The sequence below is a fragment of the Pseudophryne corroboree genome, chromosome 3 (genome assembly GCF_028390025.1).
Source record: "Pseudophryne corroboree isolate aPseCor3 chromosome 3, aPseCor3.hap2, whole genome shotgun sequence".
Taxonomy (NCBI): Eukaryota; Metazoa; Chordata; class Amphibia; order Anura; family Myobatrachidae; genus Pseudophryne; species Pseudophryne corroboree.
Window position 1 is genome coordinate 308,465,371 of NC_086446.1, and position 25,130 is coordinate 308,490,500.

General features: G+C 45.4%; 1 protein-coding gene across 2 annotated transcripts in view; it reads right to left on the reverse strand.

Annotated features, from left to right (window-relative positions):
- The window catches only part of ACLY (ATP citrate lyase), a 202,395-nt gene that overhangs the window by 139,631 nt on the left and 37,634 nt on the right, over positions 1-25,130 (reverse strand). For both annotated transcript variants that reach the window (XM_063959399.1, XM_063959400.1), the window contains exons 3-4: positions 3,112-3,234; positions 1,062-1,124 (exon numbers count right to left, since the gene is read on the reverse strand). In XM_063959399.1, the coding sequence (XP_063815469.1) occupies positions 1,062-1,124; positions 3,112-3,234 (186 nt within the window). The remainder of the gene's footprint in view (positions 1-1,061; positions 1,125-3,111; positions 3,235-25,130) is intronic.

Sequence of the window (25,130 nt, forward strand, 5' to 3'; positions counted from 1 at the left end):
AGACTGCAGTTACATATGAATAACATTGAATGAGATATACAGTAGCCCATACCAGCCAAATGATTACAGCACATGAAAGATCTGTGGTTAGTTCTCAAACATCTTTGAGAACAACCTCCCTACAGAGCTCCTTCAATAACTGTGTGCAACTGTTACTATAAGAATTTATGCTGTTTTGAAGGCAAAGGGTGAATGGATTTAGATTTCTGTTCATTCAATTGGCATTTTGTTAATTGATAAAAATAAAACATTCTATTTTTGAGAGCATTCTTACTTTTCAGCATTTTTTTTCCACACCTACCTAAAACTTTTGCATAGCACTTTATATAGTGTGTGTGTGTGTGTGTGTGTGTGTGTGTGTGTGTGTGTGTGTGTGTGTTACTAATATGTCTCACTTATATGAGTCACTAAGGTTTCATCTATTTAAAAAATAAAAATAAAAAAAATCAACTATATTCATGTAAAACAAAATCTGCATCCTTGTTTCGGACAGAACTTGTGTCAACTACTTCGATTTGGTGCCCAATGATGCAAACTATGGATTAAATATGATACGTAGACAATCATAATGTCGACATTGTCCAAGTCAACATTCATCATGAAGATACTGATGAAATGTCAACATATCGTCTCTGGTTGTCCAGTGGTCACTTACCTGGTCCCGTAAGCTACAGCGTCTCCTGCAGCAGTTTCTGGATCCTGGCGATCATGTGACAGTCAGTTCCGGCAGAGTCATCTAATGCGCTAGCGTTCCAGACAGTGCAGTTCCATTCTTAACCCTATACCCCTAATCCTCCCTCTAGTGCTTAACCCTAATCCTCCCGCAGCCTAGCCCTAATGTAGACATTCTGAGAACATGTTGCCAGTCGACATTTTAACAATGTCTACATCATAACGATCAACATTATGAATTTCAACAATTTAGTTTGGGGATGTAGTCATAAGATCAATGATAACAGTGTTTTTTTAAATAAAACATGTCAAATAAGTGAACATCATTAAGGTTCTTCCTTGTGTCCATATAGGATACCAGCCTGTACTTGCTTGCCTTTTGTGCTCACCTGCTTATGGGAAACAAATGGCTCAATCAGGAAATTCTTCAGGGTCCCTCTCGCTTTAGCAATCTAAGAATAAAAATAAAGAACAGTGACATATGTTAAACATCAAGTGTGGCAAATAGGAAACATAATTCCGGAGTCTGATTTCTTCCATCATGTTTAAAAACCAAATGTTGTGAATATTTCAAAATGGTCTAGTTAGAAGATGGATAAAATTACTGGTATTACAGATGTGTCCTCATACATCCAGCCTCAATAGTCAGCCACCAGATCCTATGCAACTCTGCTAATGTCAGGAGTCTTTTATATGCTGAAAATTCACCTTATTCGCAACACAATGGGGCTAGGACACACAAGGAGACTGTGCTGATTAATGCGATATGAGATACTTTTACATTGTTTGTGACTGAATCTGTATACATTACAGAACAGAATTTGTATTGTATTGGAAATTTGTATTGGAAAAAAGCTGCGGCTTCAGAGCAGGAATTTGTTTTTGTTTTTTCCTAGCCAAGTGTACTGGATCACCCTGCGTTCTGACAGCAGGTAGCTAATCAAGCTTCTACAGCCCAACCCCCTCCACTTTTCAAAAGTCACAAACCAGAACTACATCTTGTTAATTGGCCACTCTGACAGCTTAGAATAAGCAGAGCCAAACATTACAGACATGGTAAATTAATTTATTCTAAAGTTTAATACAACCGTGTTCAACTATAATTCTATTTAAAACAAAATGATGGATGTTTGTTTTTGTTTTTTTAAAGAAACATAAATCATGGACACATACCTACCAACATGACCCTCTCCAGGAGGGACACAATGCTCTGCTTCGGGACTTTTCTCTTAATGTATGGATTGCCGGCACCTGTTTTGAACAGATTAATGCATAGGTTCTCAAACTCGGTCCTCAGGACCCCACACAGTGCATGTTTTGTAGGTCTCCTCACAGGATCACAAGTGAAATAATTAGCTCCACCTGTGGACCTTTTACAATGTGTCAGTGAGTAATTAATACACCTGTGCACCTGCTGGGTGACCTGCAAAACATGCACTGTGTGGGCTCCCGAGGACAGAGTTTGAGAACCTGTGGTTTAATGGATAAGAAAAGTGTTTTACCACTGGTGATGGCAATCATAAATGTAGAGAGAAATCCAGCAGCAGAATATTCCGTCCCTCCTGGAGAGGGTCATGTTGGACTTGGGAGGTATGTGGACATGCTTTAAGAAGAATCTTGATATTTAACATTTTTTCTCAGTTTGTTTTGGCAGTCTGCTATTACTGATTTATAGTTCGACAGAGTGTCTTGAACTACCATGACACCCACAGTCGCATGGAACATGATATAATGGGTAGGATGGCTTTTCAACTTCAATCCTAGATCTGCAGTATAACATTGTTTCCCTTATTCTCCCCCTGTGCCATCACATGACATGTTCAGAGCTGTGAGAGCCTGTGTCCATATGGAAAACGTATGTGTGTCAGGCAGCTTTTTTTTTTTCTTTTTTTTTTAAATCTTCCTACAGATTTTGAGAGGCGATAATGGGATTTATTCATGAAGCAGTGAAAGGAAGTGGAGAAGTGAGCCTGTGGAGAAGTTGCCTGGGCAACCAATCAGCTACTCCATACAATTGTATAGTATGCAAATTAAAATTTTACTTCAATGCTGATTGGTTAGGCAACTTCTCTACTAACTCACTTCTCCACCCTTTTCACTGCTTCATGAATAGACCCCTATGATTTGTGAGATTATAGTTAAGGGGAAAAAAAGGATGAGATTTATGTTTAAAATAGTACTTCAATAGCTTTTTAAAGAAAGAAAAATAAAAAAAACATTTACAATGCACCCAAATTAGAAATGAGACTGTGCCAACAGAAACTGATGAAGTTATACTGGTAATATAGAAAATGTAGTTTGTATGCTTTTCTAAATATTAAAAAGGTTTCTCATAAGCTGTAACTCTTAATTGACACTCTCAGCAGTGTACCAAGTGATGTTAATGGAGACTGCAGTTGTGCATTCACCTTTGCGCCTATATTATACATGTTCACTTACTGTGGTTTCATGTCCCATTCGTGGCTTTAACCAACTTTTCACTTGATCCAAATTTAAGTTGACGCCTACCAGCCCCAGCTTCCCGCGACGTTTGATAAGTTGGTCTGGCTTCACCACCAAAGGCTGAAAGAAACAAGAGACTCATCATAATGTTGGAGGATAGTAAAAAGTCAAACTTATTCTGGATTTACAGTCGAGTAAAGCCACAGGGACTACCTACATATGGTCTAAAGTAAACAAGATTAGTATGTGCCAGATTGAACACTTAAATACTTTTAGGGGTCTATGTATTAAGCCTTGGAGAGAGATAAAGTGGACAGAGATAAAATATCAGCCAGATTCTAACTGCAATGTCACAGGCTGTGCTTGAAAAATTACCGTTAGAGCTGATTGGCTGGTACTTTATCTCAGTGCACTTTATTTTCTCTCTGGGGTCTATGTACTAAGCCTTGGAGAGAGATAGTGTAACCATAAAGAGATCTAAAATGTGCATTACAGTAAAATTGGAAATTGCAGTGGAATTTGTACAACCCTGCCTTACAGGAGAACCTGTAAAAGCATATACAGGTTGAGTATCCCATATCCAAATATTCCGAAATACGGAATATTCCGAAATACGGACTTTTTTGAGTGAGAGTGAGATAGTGAAACCTTTGTTTTTTGATGGCTCAATGTACACAAACTTTGTTTAATACACACAGTTATTAAAAATATTGTATTAAATGACCTTCAGGCTGTGTGTATATAAGGTGTATATGAAACATAAATGAATTGTGTGAATGTAGACACACTTTGTTTAAAGCACAAAGTTATAAAAAATAGTGGATAAAATTACCTTCAGGCTGTGTGTATAAGGTGTATATGTAATATAAATGGATTCTTTGTTTATATTTAGGTCCCATCGCCATGATATCTCATTATGGTATGCAATTATTCCAAAATACGGAAAAATCCCATATCCAAAATACCTCTGGTCCCAAGCATTTTGGATAAGGGAGACTCAACCTGTATAGGTGTTTCTGTTGTACCCATATATAGACCTGCTGTTTCATCCATGCACTTGTCAGCTTTCAGTGACTACTTGGCTGAATTAAACTGGCACACCAGAATGTGTATCAATCCTTTCATATGAACGCTGTATTAGAAATTTGAATGGGTGTATTTTAAATAAATTTACAATCCTTTGGTTTCAACGTACCTTTAAATTTAAATCGACAGAAACACATAAAATGTGTAAGAAAAAAATAAGATTTTACTTACCGGTAAGTCTATTTCTCGTAGTCCGTAGTGGATGCTGGGGACTCCGTAAGGACCATGGGGAATAGACGGGCTCCGCAGGAGACAGGGCACTTTAAGAATTAGGAATACTGGTGTGCACTGGCTCCTCCCTCTATGTCCCTCCTCCAGACCTCAGTTAAGGAAACTGTGCCCGGAAGAGCTGACAGTACAAGGAAAGGATTTTGGAATCCAGGGTAAGACTCATACCAGCCACACCAATCACACCGTATAACTTGTGATAAACTTACCCAGTTAACAGTATGAACAACAACAGAGCATCAGATAAACCTGATGCAACCATAACATAACCCTTATTTAAGCAATAACTATATACAAGTATTGCAGAAGAAGTCCGCACTTGGGACGGGCGCCCAGCATCCACTACGGACTACGAGAAATAGATTTACCGGTAAGTAAAATCTTATTTTCTCTAACGTCCTAGTGGATGCTGGGGACTCCGTAAGGACCATGGGGATTATACCAAAACTCCCAAACGGGCGGGAGAGTGCGGATGACTCTGCAGCACCGAATGAACAAACACAAGGTCCTCCTCAGCCAGGGTATCAAACTTGTAGAACTTTGCAAAAGTGTTTGAACCCGACCAAGTAGCTGCTCTGCAAAGCTGTAATGCCGAGACCCCTCGGACAGCCGCCCAAGAAGAGCCCACCTTCCTTGTGGAATGGGCTTTTACTGATTTTGGAGGCGGCAATCCAGCCGCAGAATGAGCCTGCTGAATCGTGTTACGGATCCAGCGAGCAATAGTTTGCTTTGAAGCAGGAGCACCCAGCTTGTTGGATGCATACAGGATAAACAGCGACTCAGTTTTCCTGACTCCAGCCGTTCTGGCTACATAAACCTTCAAAGCCCTGACTACATCTAGTAACTTGGCATCCTCCAAGTCACGAGTAGCCGCAGGCACCACAATAGGTTGGTTCAAATGAAAAGATGACACCACTTTTGGCAGAAATTGCGGACGAGTCCGTAATTCTGCCCTGTCCATATGGAAAACCAGATAGGGGCTTTTATGTGACAAAGCCGCCAATTCTGACACACGCCTAGCCGAAGCGAAGGCCAATAGCATGACCACCTTCCACGTGAGATATTTTAACTCCACCGTTTGAAGTGGTTCAAACCAGTGCGACTTAAGGAAACTCAACACCACGTTAAGGTCCCAAGGCGCCACCGGAGGTATAAAAAGGAGGCTGAATATGCAGCACTCCCTTCACAAAAGTCTGTACTTCTGGGAGAGAAGCCAATTCTTTCTGAAAGAAAATGGATAAGGCCGAAATCTGAACCTTAATGGAGCCTAATTTTAGGCCCAAATTCACTCCAGTCTGTAGGAAGTGAAGGAAACGGCCCAGATGGAATTCTTCCGTAGGAGCATTCCTGGCCTCACACCAAGTAACATATTTTCGCCATATCCGGTGATAATGTTTCGCTGTCACGTCTTTCCTAGCCTTTATCAGAGTAGGAATGACCTCATCCGGAATTCCCTTTTCCGCTAGGATCCGGCGTTCAACCGCCATGCCGTCAAACGCAGCCGCGGTAAGTCTTGGAACAGACATGGCCCCTGTTGTAACAGGTCCTGCCTTAGAGGAAGAAGCCATGGATCTTCTGTGAGCATTTCCAGCAGATCCGGATACCAGGTCCCTCGTGGCCAATCTGGAACAATGAGAATTGCTCTCACTCCTCTTTTTCTTATTATTCTCAACACCTTGGGTATGAGAGGAAGAGGAGGAAGCACATAGACCGACTGGAACACCCACGGTGTCACTAGGGCATCTACTGCTACCGCCTGAGGGTCTTTTGATTTGGCGCAATACCTCTGTAGCTTTTTGTTGAGGCGGGACGCCATCATGTCTATCTGGGGCAGTCCCCACTGACTTGCAATCTGTGCGAAGACTTCCCGATGAAGTCCCCACTCCCCTGGATGCAGGTCGTGTCTGCTGAGGAAGTCTGCTTCCCAGTTGTCCACTCCCGGAATGAACACTGCTGACAGTGCGCTTACATGATTTTCCACCCAGCGAAGAATCCTGGTGGCTTCCGCCATTGCCACTCTGCTCCTTGTGCCGCCTTGGTGGTTTACATGAGCCACTGCGGTGATGTTGTCTAACTGGATCAGAACTGGTTGGTCGCGAAGTAAGTTCTCCGCTTGACGTAGGGCGTTGTATATGGCCCTCAGTTCCAGGATTTTGATGTGAAGAAAAGTCTCTTGACTTGTCCAAAGTCCTTGGAAGTTTCTTCCCTGTGGGACTGCTCCCCACCCTCTGAGGCTCGCGTCCGTGGTCACCAGGATCCAATCCTGAATGCCGAACCTGCGACCTTCCAAAAGGTGAGCACTCTGCAGCCACCACAGGAGAGATACCCTGGCCCTGGGGGACAGGGTGATCAGCTGATGAATTTGTAGATGTGACCCGGACCACTTGTCCAATAGGTCCCATTGGAAAGTCCTTGCATGGAACCTGCCGAAGGGAATGGCTTTGTATGTTGTCACCATCTTTCCCAGGACTTGAGTGCAATGATGCACAGACACTAGTTTTGGCTTTAATAGGTTCTTGACTAGAGTCATGAGTTCCTGAGCTTTTTCTATCGGAAGAGAAACCCTTTTCTGGTCTGTGTCCAGAATCATGCCCAAGAAGGTCAGACGAGTCGTAGGAACCAGCTGTGACTTCGGGATATTGAGAATCCAGCCGTGTTGCTGTAACACCTTCAATGAAAGTGACACGCTGTTCAGTAACTTATCTCGTGATCTCGCTTTTATGAGGAGATCGTCCAAGTATGGGATAATTGTGACACCCTGCTTGCGCAGGAGCACCATCATTTCCGCCATTACCTTGATGAAAATCCTCGGGGCCGTGGAAAGCCCAAACGGCAACGTCTGAAATTGGTAATGACAATCCTGTACCGCAAATCTCAGGTACGCCTGGTGAGGTGGATATATGGGGACATGAAGGTATGCATCCTTTATGTCCAGAGATACCATAAAATCCCCCCCTTCCAGGCTGGCGATGACCGCTCTGAGCAATTCCATCTTGAACTTGAACCGTTTTAAGTATAGGTTCAGGGATTTTAAATTCAATATGGGTCTGACCGAACCGTCCAGTTTCGGAACTACAAACAGGGTTGAGTAGTATCCCTTCCCTCTCTGAAGCAGGGGAACTTCGACCACCACTTGTTGAAAACACAATTTGTGAATAGCATTTAACACCATCTCCCTTTCTAGGGGAGAAGTCTGTAGAGCCGATTTGAAAAACCGGGGAGGAGGCACCTCTTCGAATTCCAGCTTGTATCCCTGAGAAACAATTTCTATTGCCCAGGGATCCACCTGTGAGTGAACCCAGATGTGGCTGAAAAGTCAAAGACGTGCCCCCACTGAGGCGGACTCCCTCAGCGGAGCCCCAGCGTCATGCGGTGGATTTTGCAGAGGCCGGGGAGGACTTCTGTTCCTGGGAACTAGCTGTGCTGTGCAGCTTTTTACCTCTGCCCTTACCTCTGGCAAGAAAGGACGATCCACGTACTCTTTTGCTTTTATTTGAACGAAAGGACTGCATTAGATAATGTGGCGCTTTCTTAGGCAAAAAATTCGATTTACCTGCCATAGCTGTGGAGACCAGGTCCGAGAGCCCTTCCCCAAACAATTCCTCACCCTTGTAAGGTAAGACCTCCATATGTCTTTTTGAGTCGGCATCACCTGTCCACTGCCGGGTCCAGAGGAATCGTCTAGCAGAAATTGACATAGCGTTTATTCTGGAACCCAGTAAACTAATGTCTCTTTGAGCATCTCTCATATATAAGACAGCATCCTTTATATGGCCTAGGGTCAATAAAATGGTATCCTTATCTAGGGTCTCAATTTCCGCTGATAAGGAATCAGTCCATGCTGCTACAGCGCTACAAACCCAGGCCGACGCAATTGTCGGTCTGAGTAATGTACCAGAATGTGTGTAAATGGATTTCAAGGTAACCTCCTGCTTGCGGTCAGCAGGATCCTTGAGGGTAGACGTATCTTGGGATGGCAGTGCTATCTTTTTTGACAAGCGTGTCAACGCTTTGTCCACCTAAGGGAAGGATTCCCACCGTATCCTGTCCGTTGGCGGGAAAGGATACGCCATAAGAATGCTTTTGGGAATCTGCAGTTTTTTGTCTGGAGATTCCCACGCTTTTTCACATAATTCGTTCAACTCATGTGAGGAGGGAAAAGTTACCTCAGGCTTCTTTCCCTTATACATGTGTACCCTCGTTCCTCTGTGATATGCAACACTTCTTTTATTGCAATAATCATATATCGAATACATTTAGCCACTTTTGGCTGTAACTTTGCATCATCGTAGTCGACACTGGAGTCCGAATCCGTGTTGGTATCTGTGTCTCCTATCTAGGATAGTGGGCGCTTCCGAGACCCTGAAGGTCCCGGCGACATAGGGACAGACATGGGTTCACTCCCTGACTGTTCCTTAGCTTCAGCTTTGTCTAATCTTTTGTGCAATAAGTTCACACTAGCACTTAAAACATTCCACATATCCATCCAGTCAGGTGTCGGCACCACCGACGGAGACCTCACATTCATACGCTCCCCCTCTTCCCTAGGTGAGCCTTCTACCTCAGACATGTCGACACACGCGTACCGACACACCACACACACAGGGAACCTCTTATCTGAAGACAGTTTCCCCACCAGGCCCTTTGGAGAGACAGAGAGAGAGAGTATGCCAGCACACACCCCAGCGCTATATGACCCTGGAAAAAAAACACTAAATGTTTATCCAGTAGTGCTGTTTATACTTTATATCCGCCAAATTTGTGCCCCCCTCTTAAAACCCCTCCATCACCGTGTATTAGCAGGGGAGAGTCCGGGGAGCTTCCTCTCAGCTCTGTGCTGTGGAGAAAAATGGCGCTGGTGAGTGCTGAGGGAGAAGCCCCGCCCCCTCGGGGGCGGGCTTCTGTCCCGCTCAAAATTCCTGAACACTGGCGAGGGCTCTGTTATATACATGTACAGTGCCCATCTGTACATGTATATACTTATTTTGCCAATGGAGAGGTTTTATTGCTGCCCAGGGCGCCCCCCCCTGCACCCTTACAGTGACTGCCGTGTGTGAGGTGTATGGGGGCAATGGCGCACAACTTTACTGCTGTGCGTTACCTCAGTGAAGATCATGAAGTCTTCTGCCGCCTCTGAAGTCTTCTTTTCTTCTCATTCTCACCCGGCTTCTATCTTCCGGCTCTGCGAGGAGGACGGCGGCGCGGCTCTGGGACGGACGGCGAGAGTGAGACCTGCGTACCAATCCCTCTGGAGCTAATGGTGTCCAGTAGCCTAAGAAACAGAGCCTTGAAACTCACAGAAGTAGGTCTGTTTCTCTCTCCTCAGTCCCTCGATGCAGGGAGTCTGTTGCCAGCAGGCTCCCTGAAAATAAAAAACCTAACAAATACACTTTCTGACAGGAAGCTCAGGAGAGCTCCCTGTAGTGCACCCATCTCCTTTGGGCACAGTATCAAACTGAGGTCTGGAGGAGGGGCATAGAGGGAGGAGCCAGTGCACACCCAGACCTAAAGTCTTTCTTAAAGTGCCCATGTCTCCTGCGGAGCCCGTCTATCCCCATGGTCCTTACGGAGTCCCCAGCATCCTCTAGGACGTTAGAGAAATAAAAAGGTATCTCAACAATGTATACCATACTACAAAATGAGAGAGAGAGAGAGAGAGAGAGAGAGAGAGAGAGAGAGAGAGAGAGAGAGAGAGAGAGAGAAAGACGGACGGACGGAAGGCACAGAGAGGGAGAGATAGACAGAGGCGGAGAGAGACTCCCCAATTTCAAACAATGGCATCCCCAAAACTCTGCCATTAAAGTCTAGGTTTTAAGTATATCCATGTTTGAGCACAGATGACTTAATAAGTATCTTAGTCACTTTGATTTAACCATTTGGACTTAAGCATGGATATCCTTAAAAATGGACTAGAAGGGTGGAGTTTGGGAAACTGTACTTTAGAGTGCGATTACCAGGATGGGGGAGATAGAGAACGTTTGATGCAGTTTTATTTCCTAGCTTTTAAAAAGGAGTTCAGTTAGAGTTATCCTGGAAGATACAGGATTTTCCGACACCATTGTAGGTTACATGTGATGATGTTATGGATAAGAACAACCGCAACAGTATAGGACTGTTAGGCAAGTCTTTTTCCCTCCCCTATTTAAACCTCTAAGTCTCCTTAGCGTTAAAGGGGTTAAATGGCTTGAACACACTCTCTTGCAATTTTTATTAGATAAACGGATTCTTCCATGTCTGGTGAACACAGACAGCAGAGCACAGCAGTGATCCATCACAGAGCTACAATGTAGACACCGCTGCGGAAGCTAGAAAACTAAAGCATTGTTTCTATCACCTTTATTTTTTGCAAAAAAGGTTTTTATTAAAAGCACTGCATGTTTTACAATAAAAACATTTGAAATACAATACAGGTTGAGTATCCCATATCCAAATATTCCGAAATACGGAATATTCCGAAATACGGACTTTGAGTGAGACTGAGATAGTGAAACCTTTGTTTTTTGATGGCTCGATGTGCACAAACTCTGTTTAATACTCAAAGTTATTAAAAATATTGTATTAAATGACCTTCAGGCTATGTGTATAAGGTGTATATGAAACATAAATGAATTGTGTGAATGTACACACACTTTGTTTAATGCACAAAGTTATAAAAAATATTGGCTAAAATGACCTTCAGGCTGTGTGTATAAGGTGTATATGTAACATAAATGCATTCTGTGCTTAGATTTAGGTCCCATCACCATAATATCTCATTATGGTATGCAATTATTCCAAAATACGGAAAAATCCGATATCCAAAATTCCTCTGGTCCCAAGCATTTTGGATAAGGGATACTCAACCTGTATAAACCATGTATAGTCACATTATTGTATTTAGACAATTTACAGCTGCACAGAAATAAAGATATGAAACATAAAACATTATTATGTTTTGAAAGTTGTATTACGTACAGAAACTGAAGATCGGCATTTAGAAAGGTTCAATTTATATCAGTATCGAAAAGATCACTATAGCGTAACAAAGAACTCTCTCCTGATACCAGAGTGAATACATACGTAGAGTGTTGTACATTGTTCAGATCATATATTCATGCAGAAGAAAAAGAAAAGAAAAAAAATAAATTAAATCAAAACCATCTCTCTCTCTCTCCCAAACCCCACCCCGCGTCAAGAGCAATCATATACAATGCATCGGTCACCTAAAATGTATTATGTGAGATTGGGATCAATCTCCACAAGTGGGTCATTTTCTACCAAGCATAATAAATACCAGGATGTATCTTTCAAGCTGTGATACGATTTGTCTCATCATCTCCGCAGACAGTGTAGCAATATAGCTTTCCCACATTGTAAAAAAAAAAAAATTCTACTTAAGATTATTTTTCTAGGCTAACTTCTGCCCAATCCATTCTAAAGAGGTAGAAAAGTTTACATTTAAACAAGTAAAATGTCGGGGAAGGGGGGATGGGATATCCATTCCTGCAAAATGTTCTTGTGGCCCGCAGCGCTAACCGCTAGAAGGAGACATTTACCTCCTTTGTTAATGCTAGCCTTACATCAGACCAACTTTCCTCCAACTATCCAACTGACCAATCATTCAACTTGTCTATCCAACTAAAACGTTGCCCCACCCACCTAACCAACTTTTTCATCCAACCAGTCACTAGGCCAACTTTCATCTAACCAGCCAACTTCTTTCCAACTCGTGATGTCACAGAAGTAGGCGGACAGTGTCTGCCTATTTTGCATGTTTTGAATAAATTTTTTTAGAAATATATTTCAATATGCTTTTTTATGCCATTGACAGGTGTTCAGTTATCTAGGGAAAAGGACTGAACTGTTGAACTACTGCATTACACCTGAATGAATTTACCTTTGTTGAAGGTAACAAATTAAAAAAAAAGTATCTAAGTTACAACTACCACAAACAGATACATAAAGGGATACATAGTTGCTGACATCTCTGTCACATTACACCAGGTACAGCCCTTACACTCTTTATAGCCCCTTACGCCAGGTAGAGCCCCTTACACGCATGAAGCCAAGTAAAGCCCCTTTACACGCATGAAGCCAAGTGAGCCCCTTACATGCATTACGCCAGGTAGAGCCCCTTACATGCATTACGCCAGGTAGAGCCCCTTACATGCATTACGCCAGGTAGTGCCCCTTACATGCATTACACCAGGTAGAGCCCCTTACATGCATTACACCAAGTAGGGCCCGTTCTAATTGGGGGGCGAAGAGGGTACACTGATATATTGCAATATACAGTATGTGGACGTACCTGCACAGTTCAGCGCTCCCTTCTCTCACCGACAGCCAGGGGATGGGCACAGAGCAGCCCTGATAATACCAGGAGCGCTGCAGCCAGGAGTAGTCGCTCCACAAATGTCCCAAGAGTGGAGTTGCAGTAGCATGGTGTATACAGCAGTCAGCGAGGCGCAGTCACCCCCCTCTTATTCTGAAGTACACAGAGAGCGCAGACTGCCTCACGTGGGACACAACGTCCGGCACCATGAATCCACCCCAGTCCTGGCCCCGCCGGTAATAGTATCTTCGCCGCATAAGGCATGCCCAGCCACTGTACCCCCTGGCGACCGCGGATGGGGTGCCGCAAATGCGCAGGGGAAGGTGGGTGCAGTGATCGCGGGAGGGGTGCCACTGCTGGGGGTCCAGGAGCGACAGGGGCAGCCCGGCAGCAGTGATGAACTGCCGCAGCAGCCCCTGACCCTCCCCCCGCTCCACCGCCAGTGCTGGGGGTCCCAGTGTGACAGGGGCAGCCTGGCAACAGTGATGAACTGCAGCAGCTATCCCTGAACCGCCTCCTGCTCAACAGTGCTGCCGCCGGGGATCCAGGTAGTGGACACTGCTGGAACATAATTAAGTAACAAGGTTTCAGCATACTGTTTTACTTGCAGCCAAAATCTTCTTACCAACGGGCATGACCAAAAGCAATGGTAAAGGTCAGCGTTAGTTTCCCCACATCTATAACATGCGGAAGTAGCGGAGCGTCTCATAGGGAAACTCTTATGAGGGGATAGGTAGGCCCTAAGAAAAAAACGGTAGTTTATTTATTTAAAAGTTTCCACTGGATTTTCCCAATCTTTTTCCAAAAATACCCGTATCACAGATGCAGTATAATGTTTAGCTTGCAGGAAGGCCAGAGGGTATCCCACTAAAGTGCTATGTTTTTCCTGAGCTTCAGAAAATGTAAAAAGCCGGCGTGAGGTCCTATTAACCAGGCAGCTCAGATTACTGATGCCGCCCACTTCCCATACTTAGAATGGATAAGCTGCTCGACCATTTTGGAAATCAGGATTGTCCACGAATGGTAGAAAGAGAGATTTGTGACAATTCAAGCCTGCTTTATTTCTAACCAAGTGTCCCCCTCCCCCCGTTCTCCTTGGGTTGTTGTTGTCGTTTTATTAAGCTGATTTTTTGCCAAGCCAAATAAAATATGTCAAAAATTTTTTAGAACTATACTGCCCATCTTTTTGCATGATGGGGGGGGGGGGCTGAATGAGGTACATTAATCTCGGAAAATATATCATTTGGAACAAATTAAAGAGGAGACTTAGCTATATCAAGGGCAAGTTTTTCCAGGTCTCAAGTTCAGCAAAGATACGCCTAATAATGGGTGTATAATTATAAGTGTATAAATTAGACAACTGGCGAGGAATTGAACTCCTAAATATGTAAAGCTGTCTCTGGCCAACTTCAGTGGACTAGCACTGACAATCTGGGATTGCAATGCACCATTACCCAATGGGAGGGCTATGGATTTATGTAGATTTAACGCAAATCCTGATATTTCTTCAAAACGTTATAATAACTCAAAAATATGAGGCAAAGATTCACTAGAATTGGAGATATAGAGTAGCACATCATCCGCAAACATTGTCAGTTTTATCACCTTTGCACCCACAAGTATACCTTTAAAGGTCTCATCAGCATCTAAAATGCAAAGCAGTGGGTCAATAGCGAGATTAAACAATAAAGGTGACAGGGGACATCCCTGGCGGGTGCCCCTGTGCATCTCCAACGGCGTACTATTACTACCATTGATCATTAAATTCGTAACAGGCAATGTATACAAATACTTTATTAAGTTTATAAAAGGCAGGCCAAACCCTCGTCTTTGTAGAATTGAGAAAAGGTGTGGCCATAAAACAGTTTTAAAATCCCTAGATGTATTAAGGCATAGCAAGATGTTATTATGGGACCGTGATCTAGAAGATGCTACCCCTCTGACCTTCCTCCAATAATTGGCTACCAAGAGAGAGAGAGAGAGAGCACAACAAAGAAAAATAAAAAACAAACACAGTACCTTAACCACATTTTTCTTTCCCCCTATAATGTGTAATGCGGCGAGCATCACAGAAATAGTGTGATGTGCACCTGAAACAATCAATTCAATGTTACGATAACCAAGTAGTACATTTATCTGTTGGCCGATCTATCTGGGTTGATTCCTATACCAAAGTGTATTCTGGCAGCGTTAGGGTAAGTAAAGTATAAATTCCTACCATTATCCTCTGTCCGTAACTTCGGCAGGTATAGTAAGGCAAATTTGGTGTTGTGATCAAAGAGCCATTTGCATACCTCTGAGAATTACTTTCTTTTTTGCGTGACCATGGCCGAGCGTAGATGGTTTACGGTAGGCTGATAGGATTTTCTCCTTCATGCGAAAATCTAGGTATTTGGCTATCACTGATCTTGGCCTAGCATTCTGGGTTGCTCTTTGCAGGCCGATACGATGCACTCTTTCCACATTGGGAAGTAAAGAGTCATCAGTAAGATTTAGTGCCTTAGGGATAGCATTTGAAATTAAATCAGCCAAGGACTGACCTGTTCGGGCACCCCAATAAACCTCATATTACTTCTTCTGCCCGATTCTCTAGATCATCTATTTTAGTCAAAAGGGTCTAAATAGTGTCCGTGTGGGAATCTACAGTCTGATGTGTATCTTGGGACTGGTCCTCCACATCACTAACACGTTGTTACAAGGCATTAAGCCTGGTTGTGTTGGAGTCAATCTTGGCAAAAGCTGCATCGAAAGATGACTGGAGAGAATCCAGCTTTCTATCTAATTGGGGCATTATTATTTTTGAAATATCTTTTTCCATCTCGAAGACCACTGAAGGGGTCTGTGAGCTAGGTCCCGGGGAGGAGGGCCCGTCGGAGCCAGTACCAGCCATTTCACTATAGGATGGGGAGGTAGGGGATTGTCTCCCCGGTACTGGATTATTTTACTCATCTTGTTACGTGTCTTTGGTGTGAATCTAGTAGAAGAAGATTTACAGAAGTATTGGTCCATACCCCAAGGAGACTAATAGGACATTTTCAACACTATGTGGGTAGGCACAGATCAGTATACACCAACAGACCAATGAACATACCATAAAATGTAGAATGGTAGTGGGTTATCAAGGTAGGAGCAGTGTACTCTATACGAAGTAAAGGACTTACATAAATCACATTTGCCTTACATATGGAGTACAAATAATGAGAACAGTCAGCACAAATCACATTTGCTCTACTTCGTAAATAGTAGTTACAAAAATTTAACACATAAAAAATAGTAAGATAAATACGAGATACATTTTTGAGAGAACCACTCTTTGTATTACAAAGAAAGCAATAAGATAGTAGTTGGTAACAAAACGAGGTTGAGCAGTTGTGATAGAAAATAATTAACTAGATGACAGTAGCACTATCACAACAGGTAAATAATATGAATACCCCTCAACAAGCATATAGAATTGAGGGATCCAAGAAGTGGATCTGGTGAGGAAGTCCTGGCCCTCATTCGTTCCTCTCCCCTTACCACCTCCCCTCTTGACCCTATACCCTCCCGCCTCCTCCGCTACCACTCTCCTTTTGCCTGTTCCCATCTTTCCCACCTTCTCAATCTCTCCCTCTCATCAGGCACTGTCCCCCTCTGCCTTCAAGCATGCACTCATCTCTCCTCTTCTTAAAAAGCCTACTCTTCATCCAAACACTCTCTCCAACTACCGACCCATCTCTCTTCTCCCATTTGCCTCCAAACTCCTTGATCATATTGTCTACAACCGCCTTACTGCCTTTCTTTCCTCACACTCACTGCTTGACCCACTCCAGTCTGGCTTCTGTCCTCTCCACTCCACTGAAACTCCCCTTACAAAAGTCTGCAATGACCTCCAAACGACTAAATCTAAGGGCCACTACTCTCTACATATTCTTCTTGATCTCTCTGCTGCTTTTGACACTGCGGACCACCCTCTCCTACTGCAAATCCTTCACTACATTGGTCTGCGTGACACTGCCCTCTCTTGGCTGTCTTCCTACCTCTCTGACCGTTCATTCTCTGTCTCCTCTCATGACTTCACCTCCTCCTCACTTCCACTAACTGTATGTGTACCCCAAGGCTTTGTGCTTGGTCCTCTCCTTTTCTCTCTCTATACATCATCACTAGGTAAGCTCATTAGCTCTATTGATTTCCAATATCATCTCTATGCGGATGACACTCAAATCTATCTTTCCTCTCCGGACCTCTCCCCTGCTCTCCTCACTCGAATCTCCAACTGTCTCTCTGCTATCTCTGTTTGGGTGTCCCAGCGCTCTTTTAAACTTAACATGTCTAAGACTGAGGTAATCATCTTCCCTCCCTCCCACATAACCTCACCTCCCACAATCTCATTATCTATTGATGGTACTACTATCTCCTCTAGCCCCCAAGTGCGCTGTCTTGGAGTAATACTTGACTCCTCCCTCTCCTTCAGACCACACATTCAGCACCTCTCACAAACCTGCCGTTTTCATCTAAAAAATATTTCCAGGATCAGACCCTTTCTGACCCAGGTTGCTACTAAGACCCTTATCCACTCACTGGTCATCTCCAGACTGGACTACTGTAATCTCCTCCTGACTGGCATTCCAGACAAATACCTCTCTCCACTCCAATCTATCCTCAATGCTCCTGCCCGGCTCATTTTCCTCACCAAATGCACTACGTCCACCTTTCCTCTCCAAGACCTTCACTGGCTTACCTTCCATTTCAGAATCCATTTCAAGCTTCTCACATTCACTTACAAAGACCTCACCCACTCCTCTCCCATTTACATCTCTGACCTCATCTCCCCCTACACTCCCACCCGTCCTCTTCGCTCTGCTAATGCACGCCGACTCTCCTGCCAACTGATTACTTCCTCCCACTCCTACATCCAAGATTTTTCACGTGCTGCTCAAAGTCTCTGGAATTCCCTACATCTCCCCCTCAGACTCTCCACCTCTCTACAAAACTTCAAACGGGCTCTCAAGGCCCACTTCTTCACCAAACCCAGCCAAATCTTATCCTAACTCTGTTTCAAACTCTCTATGTACCCCGTCTGTATCACCCCTGTCTGTCTACCACTCACCTTTAGAATGTAAGCTCTCACGAGTAGGGCCCTCTTCCCTTATGTGCTTATACTTTCTCTTACTTTAATAATCTTCAACTGCACCAACTCCAGCAGTCCTCTGCCACCTGATACTTATTTCAGTGTTATGTGCTGATGTAGCTATGTTTATTTACCCTGTACTTGTCCTATATTGTCTTCAACTGTAAGGTGCTGTTTTCCTGTTTTGATTATTTGTTTATGTACTCTATAAATGGGCGCTGCGGAACCCTTGTGACGCCATATAAAAGGATAATAAATAAATTCATTAATAAATAATAAGATTTTAAACCTACCGGTAAATTTTTATCTCCTAGTCCGTAGAGGATGCTGGGGATTCCGTAAGGACCATGGAGTATAGACGGGCTCCGCAGGAGACATGGGCACTATAAAGAACTTTAGATGGGTGTGCACTGGCTCCTCCCTCTATGCCCCTCCTCCAGACCTCAGTTAGAGAACTGTGCCCAGAGGAGACGGACAGTACGAGGAAAGGATTTTTGTTAATCTAAGGGCAAGATACATACCAGCCCACACCAATCCACACCGTAAAACTCGGAACATACGAACCAGTTAGCAGTATGAAACAAAACAGCATCAGCCTGAGACTACTCAAAACTGTAACATAACCCTTATGTAAGCAATAACTATATACAAGTCTTGCAGAATTTTGTTCGCACTGGGACGGCCGCCCAGCATCCTCTACGGACTACGAGAAAAAGATTTACAGGTAGGTTTAAAATCTTATTTTCTCTTACGTCCTAAGGACCATGGGGATTATACCAAAGCTCCAGACTGGGCGGGAGAGTGCGGATGACTCTGCAGCACCGATTGAGCAAACCTTAGGTCCTCCTCAGCCAAGGTATCAAACTTATAGAATTTAGCAAAAGTGTTTGAACCCGACCAAGTCGCAGCTCGGCAAAGCTGTAATGCCGAGACGCCTCGGGCAGCCGCCCAAGAAAAGCCCACCTTCCTAGTGGAATAGGCCTTTACCGAATTTGGTATCGGCAATCCAGCCGTAGAATGAGCCTGCTGAATCGTGTTACAGATCCAGCGGGCAATAGTCTGCTTAGAAGCAGGGGCTCCAACCTTGTTGGCTGCATACAGGACAAACAGTGCCTCTGTTTTCCTAACCCGAGCCGTCCTGGCTACATAAATCTTTAAGGCCCTGACTACATCAAGGGACTTGGAATCCTCTAAGTCACCCGTAGCCACAGGCACCACGATAGGTTGGTTCATATGAAAAGATGAAACCACCTTAGGCAAAAATTGAGGACGAGTCCTTAATTCTTCTCTATCCACATGGAAAATCAGATAGGGGCTCTTGTGAGACAAAGCTGCCAATTCGGACACCCGCCATGCAGGTGCCAAGGCCAACAACATGACCCCCTTCCAAGTGAGAAATTTTAAATCCACCGTTTGAAGAGGCTCAAACCAGTGAGATTTTAGGAACTGTAACACCACGTTAAGGTCCCATGGTGCCACTGGGGGCACAAAAGGAGGCTGGATGTGCAGCACTCCCTTTACAAAAGTCTGGACTTCTGGGAGAGAAGCCAATTCCTTCTGAAAGAAAATTGATAGGGTCGAAATATGTACCTTAATGGAGCCTAACTATAGGCCCATATCCACTCCTGTCTGTAGAAAGTGGAGAAAACGGCCCAGATGGAAATCTTCAGTAGGAGCATTCTTGGCTTCACACCAAGATACATACTTCCTCCAGATACAGTGATAATGTCACCTCCTTCCTAGCCTTAATCAGAGTAGGGATGATTTCCTCCAGAATACCTTTTCCCGCCAGGATTTTGTGTTCAACCGCCATGCCGTCAAACGTAACCACGGTAAGTCTTGGAACACGCAGGGTCCCTGCTGCAATAGGTCTTCCCTGAGAGGAAGAGGCCACGGATCTTCTGTGAGCATTTCCTGAAGATCTGAATACCAGGCCCTTCGAGGCCAATCCGGAACAATGAGTATTGTCTGCACTCTTTTTCGTCTTATGATGATTCTCTGTATTTTTGAGAGGAGTGGAAGAGGACTTGACTGAAACACCCATGGTGTCACCAGGGCGTCCATCGCTACTGCCTGGGGGTCCCTTGACCTGGCACAATACCTCCGAAGCTTCTTGTTGAGGCGTGACACCATCATGTCTATTTGTGGAAGTCCCCACTGACTTGTTATCTCTGCAAAAACTTCTTGATGAAGTCCCCACTCTCCTGGATGGAGATCGTGTCTGCTGAGGAAGTCTGCTTCCCAGTTGTCGACTCCCGGAATGAAGACTGTTGACAGAGCGCTTGCGTGATTTTCCGCCCAGCGAAGAATCCTGGTGGCTTCCGCCATTGCCACTCTGCTCCTTGTCCCTCCTTGGCGGTTTAAATGAGCCACAGCTGTGACGTTGTCTGATTGAATCAGAAGAAGAGTCTCCGCTTGTCGTAGGCCGTTGTATATGGCCCTCAATTCCAGTACGTTGATGTGTAGACAAGCCTCCTGGCTTGACCATAGCCCTTGAAAATTTCTTCCTTGTGTGACTGCTCCCCATCCTCGGAGGCTCGCGTCCGTGGTCACCAGAACCCAGTCTTGAATGCCGAACCTGCGAGCTTCGAGAAGGTGAGCACTCTGCAGCCACCACAGGAGAGACACCCTGGCCCTGGGGGACAGGCTTATTTTCAGATGTATCTGTAGATGGGACCCCGACCACTTGTCCAGAAGGTCCCACTGAAACGTCCTCGCATGAAACCTGCCGAAGGGGATGGCCTCGTAGGTCGCCACCATTTTTCCCAGTACTCGAGTGCATTGATGGACTGACACTTTTTTCGGTTTTAACAGGTCTCTGACCATGTTCTGGAGTTCCGGGGCTCTTTCCATCGGAAGAAAAAAACCCTCTTTTGTTCCGTGTCCAGAATCATGCCTAAGAAAGATAGCCGAGTCGTTGGAATCAACTGTGACTTCGGTAGATTTAGAATCCAGCCATGCTGCTGCAGCACTCTCGGGGAGAGTGACACGCTTTTCTGCAATTGATCTCTCGATCTCGCTTTTATCAGGAGATCGTCCAAGTACGGGATAATTGTGACTCCCTGCTTGCGCAGGAGCACCATCATTTCCGCCATTACCTTGGTAAAAAACCTCGGGGCCGTGGAATGCCCAAACGGCAACGTCTGAAATGGGTAATGACAGTCCTGTAAAGCGAATCTCAGGTACGCCTGATGAGGGGGATATATGGGGACATGAAGGTATGCATCCTTTATGTCTAGTGACACCATAAACCCCCCCCCCCCCCTCTCCAGGCTGGAGATAACCGCCCGGAGCGATTCCATCTTGAATTTGCACTTTTTCAAGTACAGGTTTAGGGATTTTAGATTTAGAATGGGTCTGACCGAGCCATCCGGTTTTGGGACCACAAACAGGGTTGAATAGTACCCCTTCCCCTGTTGAACTAGGGGCACCTTGACAATCACTTGTTGTTGACAAAGTTTTTGAATTGCAGCTAAAACTATCTCCCTTCCTGGGGGAGAAGCTGGTAAAGCCGATTTGCAAAATCGGCGGAGGCACGTCTTCAAATTCTAGTTTGTAGCCTTGGGATACAATTTCCATCGCCCAAGGATCCACGTCTGACTGAACCCAGACCTGGCTGAAGAGTCGAAGACGTGCCTCCACCGGCGCGGACTCCCTCAGTGGAGCCCCAGCGTCATGCGGTGGATTTAGTAGAAGCCGGGGAGGACTTCTGCTCCTGGGAACTAGCCGTAGCAGGCATTCTTTTCCCTCTACCTCTGGCGAGAAAGGAAGAGCCCCGACCTCTTCTGGGCTTATGCGACCAAAAGAACTGCATCTGATATTGCGGTATTTTCTTTTGCTGTGGGGGAACATAAGGTAAAAAGGTAGATTTACCCGTGGTAGCTGTGGAAACCAGGTCCGCGAGACCTTCCCCAAACAAAACCTCACCCTTGTAAGGCAAAACTTCCATATGTCTCTTTGAGTCGGCATCACCCGTACATTGACGGGTCCACAGGGCTCGCCTAGCAGAAATCGCCATGGCGTTGGCTCTTGAACCTAACAGTCCAACGTCTCTGGAAGCGTCTCTCATATATAAGACTGCGTCTTTAATATGACCTAAGGTCAATAAAATGCTATCCCTATCTAGGGTATCAATGTCAGATGACAAGGTATCTGCCCAAGCTGCTACAGCGCTACAAACCAAAGCCGACGCTATTGCCGGTCTGAGCAAGGCACCCGTATGTGCATAAATTGATTTTAGGGTAGTTTCCCGTCTGCAATCAGCAGGATCCTTGAGTGCTGCCGTATCTGGAAATGGTTGCGCCACCTTTTTGGACAAGCGCGTTAAAGCCTTGTCCACCTTGGGCGAGGATTCCCACCATAACCTGTCCTGTGCAGGGAAAGGATACGCCATAAGAATTCTCTTGGGAATCTGCAGTTTCTTGTCTGGAGTTTCCCAAGCCTTTTCAAATAACGCGTTCAGCTCATGAGATGGGGGAAAGGTTACCTCAGGTTTCTTTTCCTTAAACATGCATACCCTCGTGTCAGGGACAGAGGGGTTATCTGTGATATGTAAAACATCTTTTATTGCAATAATCATATAATGAATATTTTTGGCCACCCTTGGGTGTAACCTCGCATCATCGTAGTCGACACTGGAGTCAGAATCCGTGTCGGTATCAGTGTCTGCTACTTGGGACAGGGGACGTTTCTGAGACCCTGGAGGGCCCTGTGATACAGCCAAAGCCATGGCTTGACTCCATGACTTTTCTCTGGACTCTGCTTTGTCCATTCCCTTATGTAATAAAGACACATTTGCATTTAAAACATTCCACATATCCAGCCAATCAGGTGTCGGCGTTGTGAGCCTTCCGCTTCAGACATGCCGACACACACGTACCGACACCCCCATACACTCAGGGTTATATTATAATATATATATATATATATATATATATATATATATATATATATATATATATATATATATATATACATATATATATATATATACATATACATACACATACACACACACACCCTTTGGAGAGACAGAGAGAGAGTATGCCAGCACACACCCAGCGCCACCGGATACTGGAATAAAATCCCAGTCAGTACAGCGCTTTTATATACTCACTGCGCCAAATAAATGTGCCCCCCCCCCCTCTTTTTTGCCCTCTGTAGGTGTTCAGCAGGCGAGAGTCCGGGGAGCCAGCCTCTCTGCAGCGTGCTGTGGAGAAAATGGCGCTGGTTAGTGCTGAGGGATCAAGCTCCGCCCCCTCACCGGCGGGCTTCGATCCCGCTCAAATCTTTATACTGGCGGGGGTTTTTGCCATATACTGCCTCGGCAGTATATATCTGTGCCAGTGTCCCTAAAAGGTTAATAATTGTTGCCCAGGGCGCCCCCCCTGCGCCCTGCACCCATACAGTGCCGCCAGTGTGTGTGTGTGTGTGTGTGTGTGTGTGTGTGTGTGTGTGTGTGTGTGTGTGTGTGTGTGTGTGTGTTGGGAGCAATGGCGCGCAGCGTTACCTCATAGAAGATCCGAAGTCTTCTGCCGCCTTTGAAGTCTTCTTTCTTCTCATACTCACCCGGCTTCTATCTTCCGGCTCTGTGAGGACGACGGCGGTGCGGCTCCGGGACGAACGGCGAGGGCGAGACCTGCGTTCCGACCCTCTGGAGCTAATGGTGTCCAGTAGCCTAAGAAGCAGGGCCTATCATTTAAGTAGGTCTGCTTCTCTCCCCTCAGTCCCACGATGCAGGGAGCCTGTTGCCAGCAGCGCTCCCTGAAAATAAAAAACCTAACAAAAGTCTTTTACAGAGAAACTCAGTAGAGCTCCCCTGCAGTGCACCCATTCTCCTCTGGGCACAGGATCTAACTGAGGTCTGGAGGAGGGGCATAGAGGGAGGAGTCAGTGCACACCCATCTAAAGTCTTTAGAGTGCCCATGTCTCCTGCGGAGCCCGTCTATACCCCATGGTCCTTACGGAGTCCCCAGCATCCTCTAGGACGTAAGAGAAAAGTGCAATATAGTTAGGCAAACTCTGAAAATAGAATAGTAATCACAAACAACCACAAGGTGGCGGTACTGCACTTCCAATCAACAGTAATGGGTATCATGTATGGGTCACAATATGGAGAAAAAATGCAAAACTCACAAATATTAGAGTCGGACAGTTAGAGTATGACAAGGTCCACAGGAGAAACAGTGGCGTAAATCTTCAACTGTATTGGACAGTGGATCCACAGGCCTAAGGAATCCCACTGTAAAAACAAACAAAGCTGGGGGACTGGGCAGAACACAAGGAAGGGTGAAAAAGGTGACAAACAATGTTTTAGTACCGGGGGTAGGCAGCCACTCTCGCATCTCAATCAAAGGGCAGTCCAGCGCCGCTGTAGAGATCACAAGCTTGGAGCCTGGTGGACAATCCACACCAAAGCTTTTAATAAAGGCAGCTCACTGATGCACCTAATACCTTGGCTGCTTCCACTCAGCGCATCCCAGCATATGAATGCACCGCTGTTCAAAGTCCCAGGCAAGGGTCCCTGCTCTCCCGTGACTTTGATATACGGGATGTCGCAGCATTGGGAATGAGCTCCTCTTGTACTGCAGTAATTCCGGTCTCTACCTGTGGTGCAGTACTCCGTCCACAACTCCACCTGCCACACTCCGTTCAATTGTCCCTTCACGGCTCCATCTGCGGCCCGCTGCGCCACAATCTACTCGCGTCTCTGCTGTCCTCCCGCGAGTTCACTTCACATCCGCAGCTCCGCTGCCTGTCCGCTGGAAAGGGGGACAACCTCACCCTCCTCCAAATTCCCTCAACACCTGTCCAAAAAGTCAGATGAGGTTGGGGCTGTTCAGTAGCTCACCCCACCACGCTGGCGGCAAGATGGTGCCTGTAGGCGACAATTTTGGCCAGACTCCGGGGGGGAAGTATAAATCGCTCCTTAAAGCGGGCTTCTCCCGCTTTTTTATGGATCCTGGCAGGGGTATTTTTCACATATATAGCCTCTAGGACTATATATTGTGATTATTTTGCCAGCCAAGGTGTTAATATTGCTGCTCAGGGCGCCCCCCCCCCAGCGCCCTGCACCCATCAGTGACCGGAGTGTGAGGTGTGCATGAGGAGCAATGGCGCACAGCTGCAGTGCTGTGCGCTACCTTGCTGAAGACCGAAGTCTTCTGCCGCCGATTTTCAGGACCATCTTCTTGCTTCTGGCTATGTAAGGGGGACGGCGGCGCGGCTCCGGGACCGGACGATCGAGGTCGGGCCCTGTGTTCGATCCCTCTGGAGCTAATG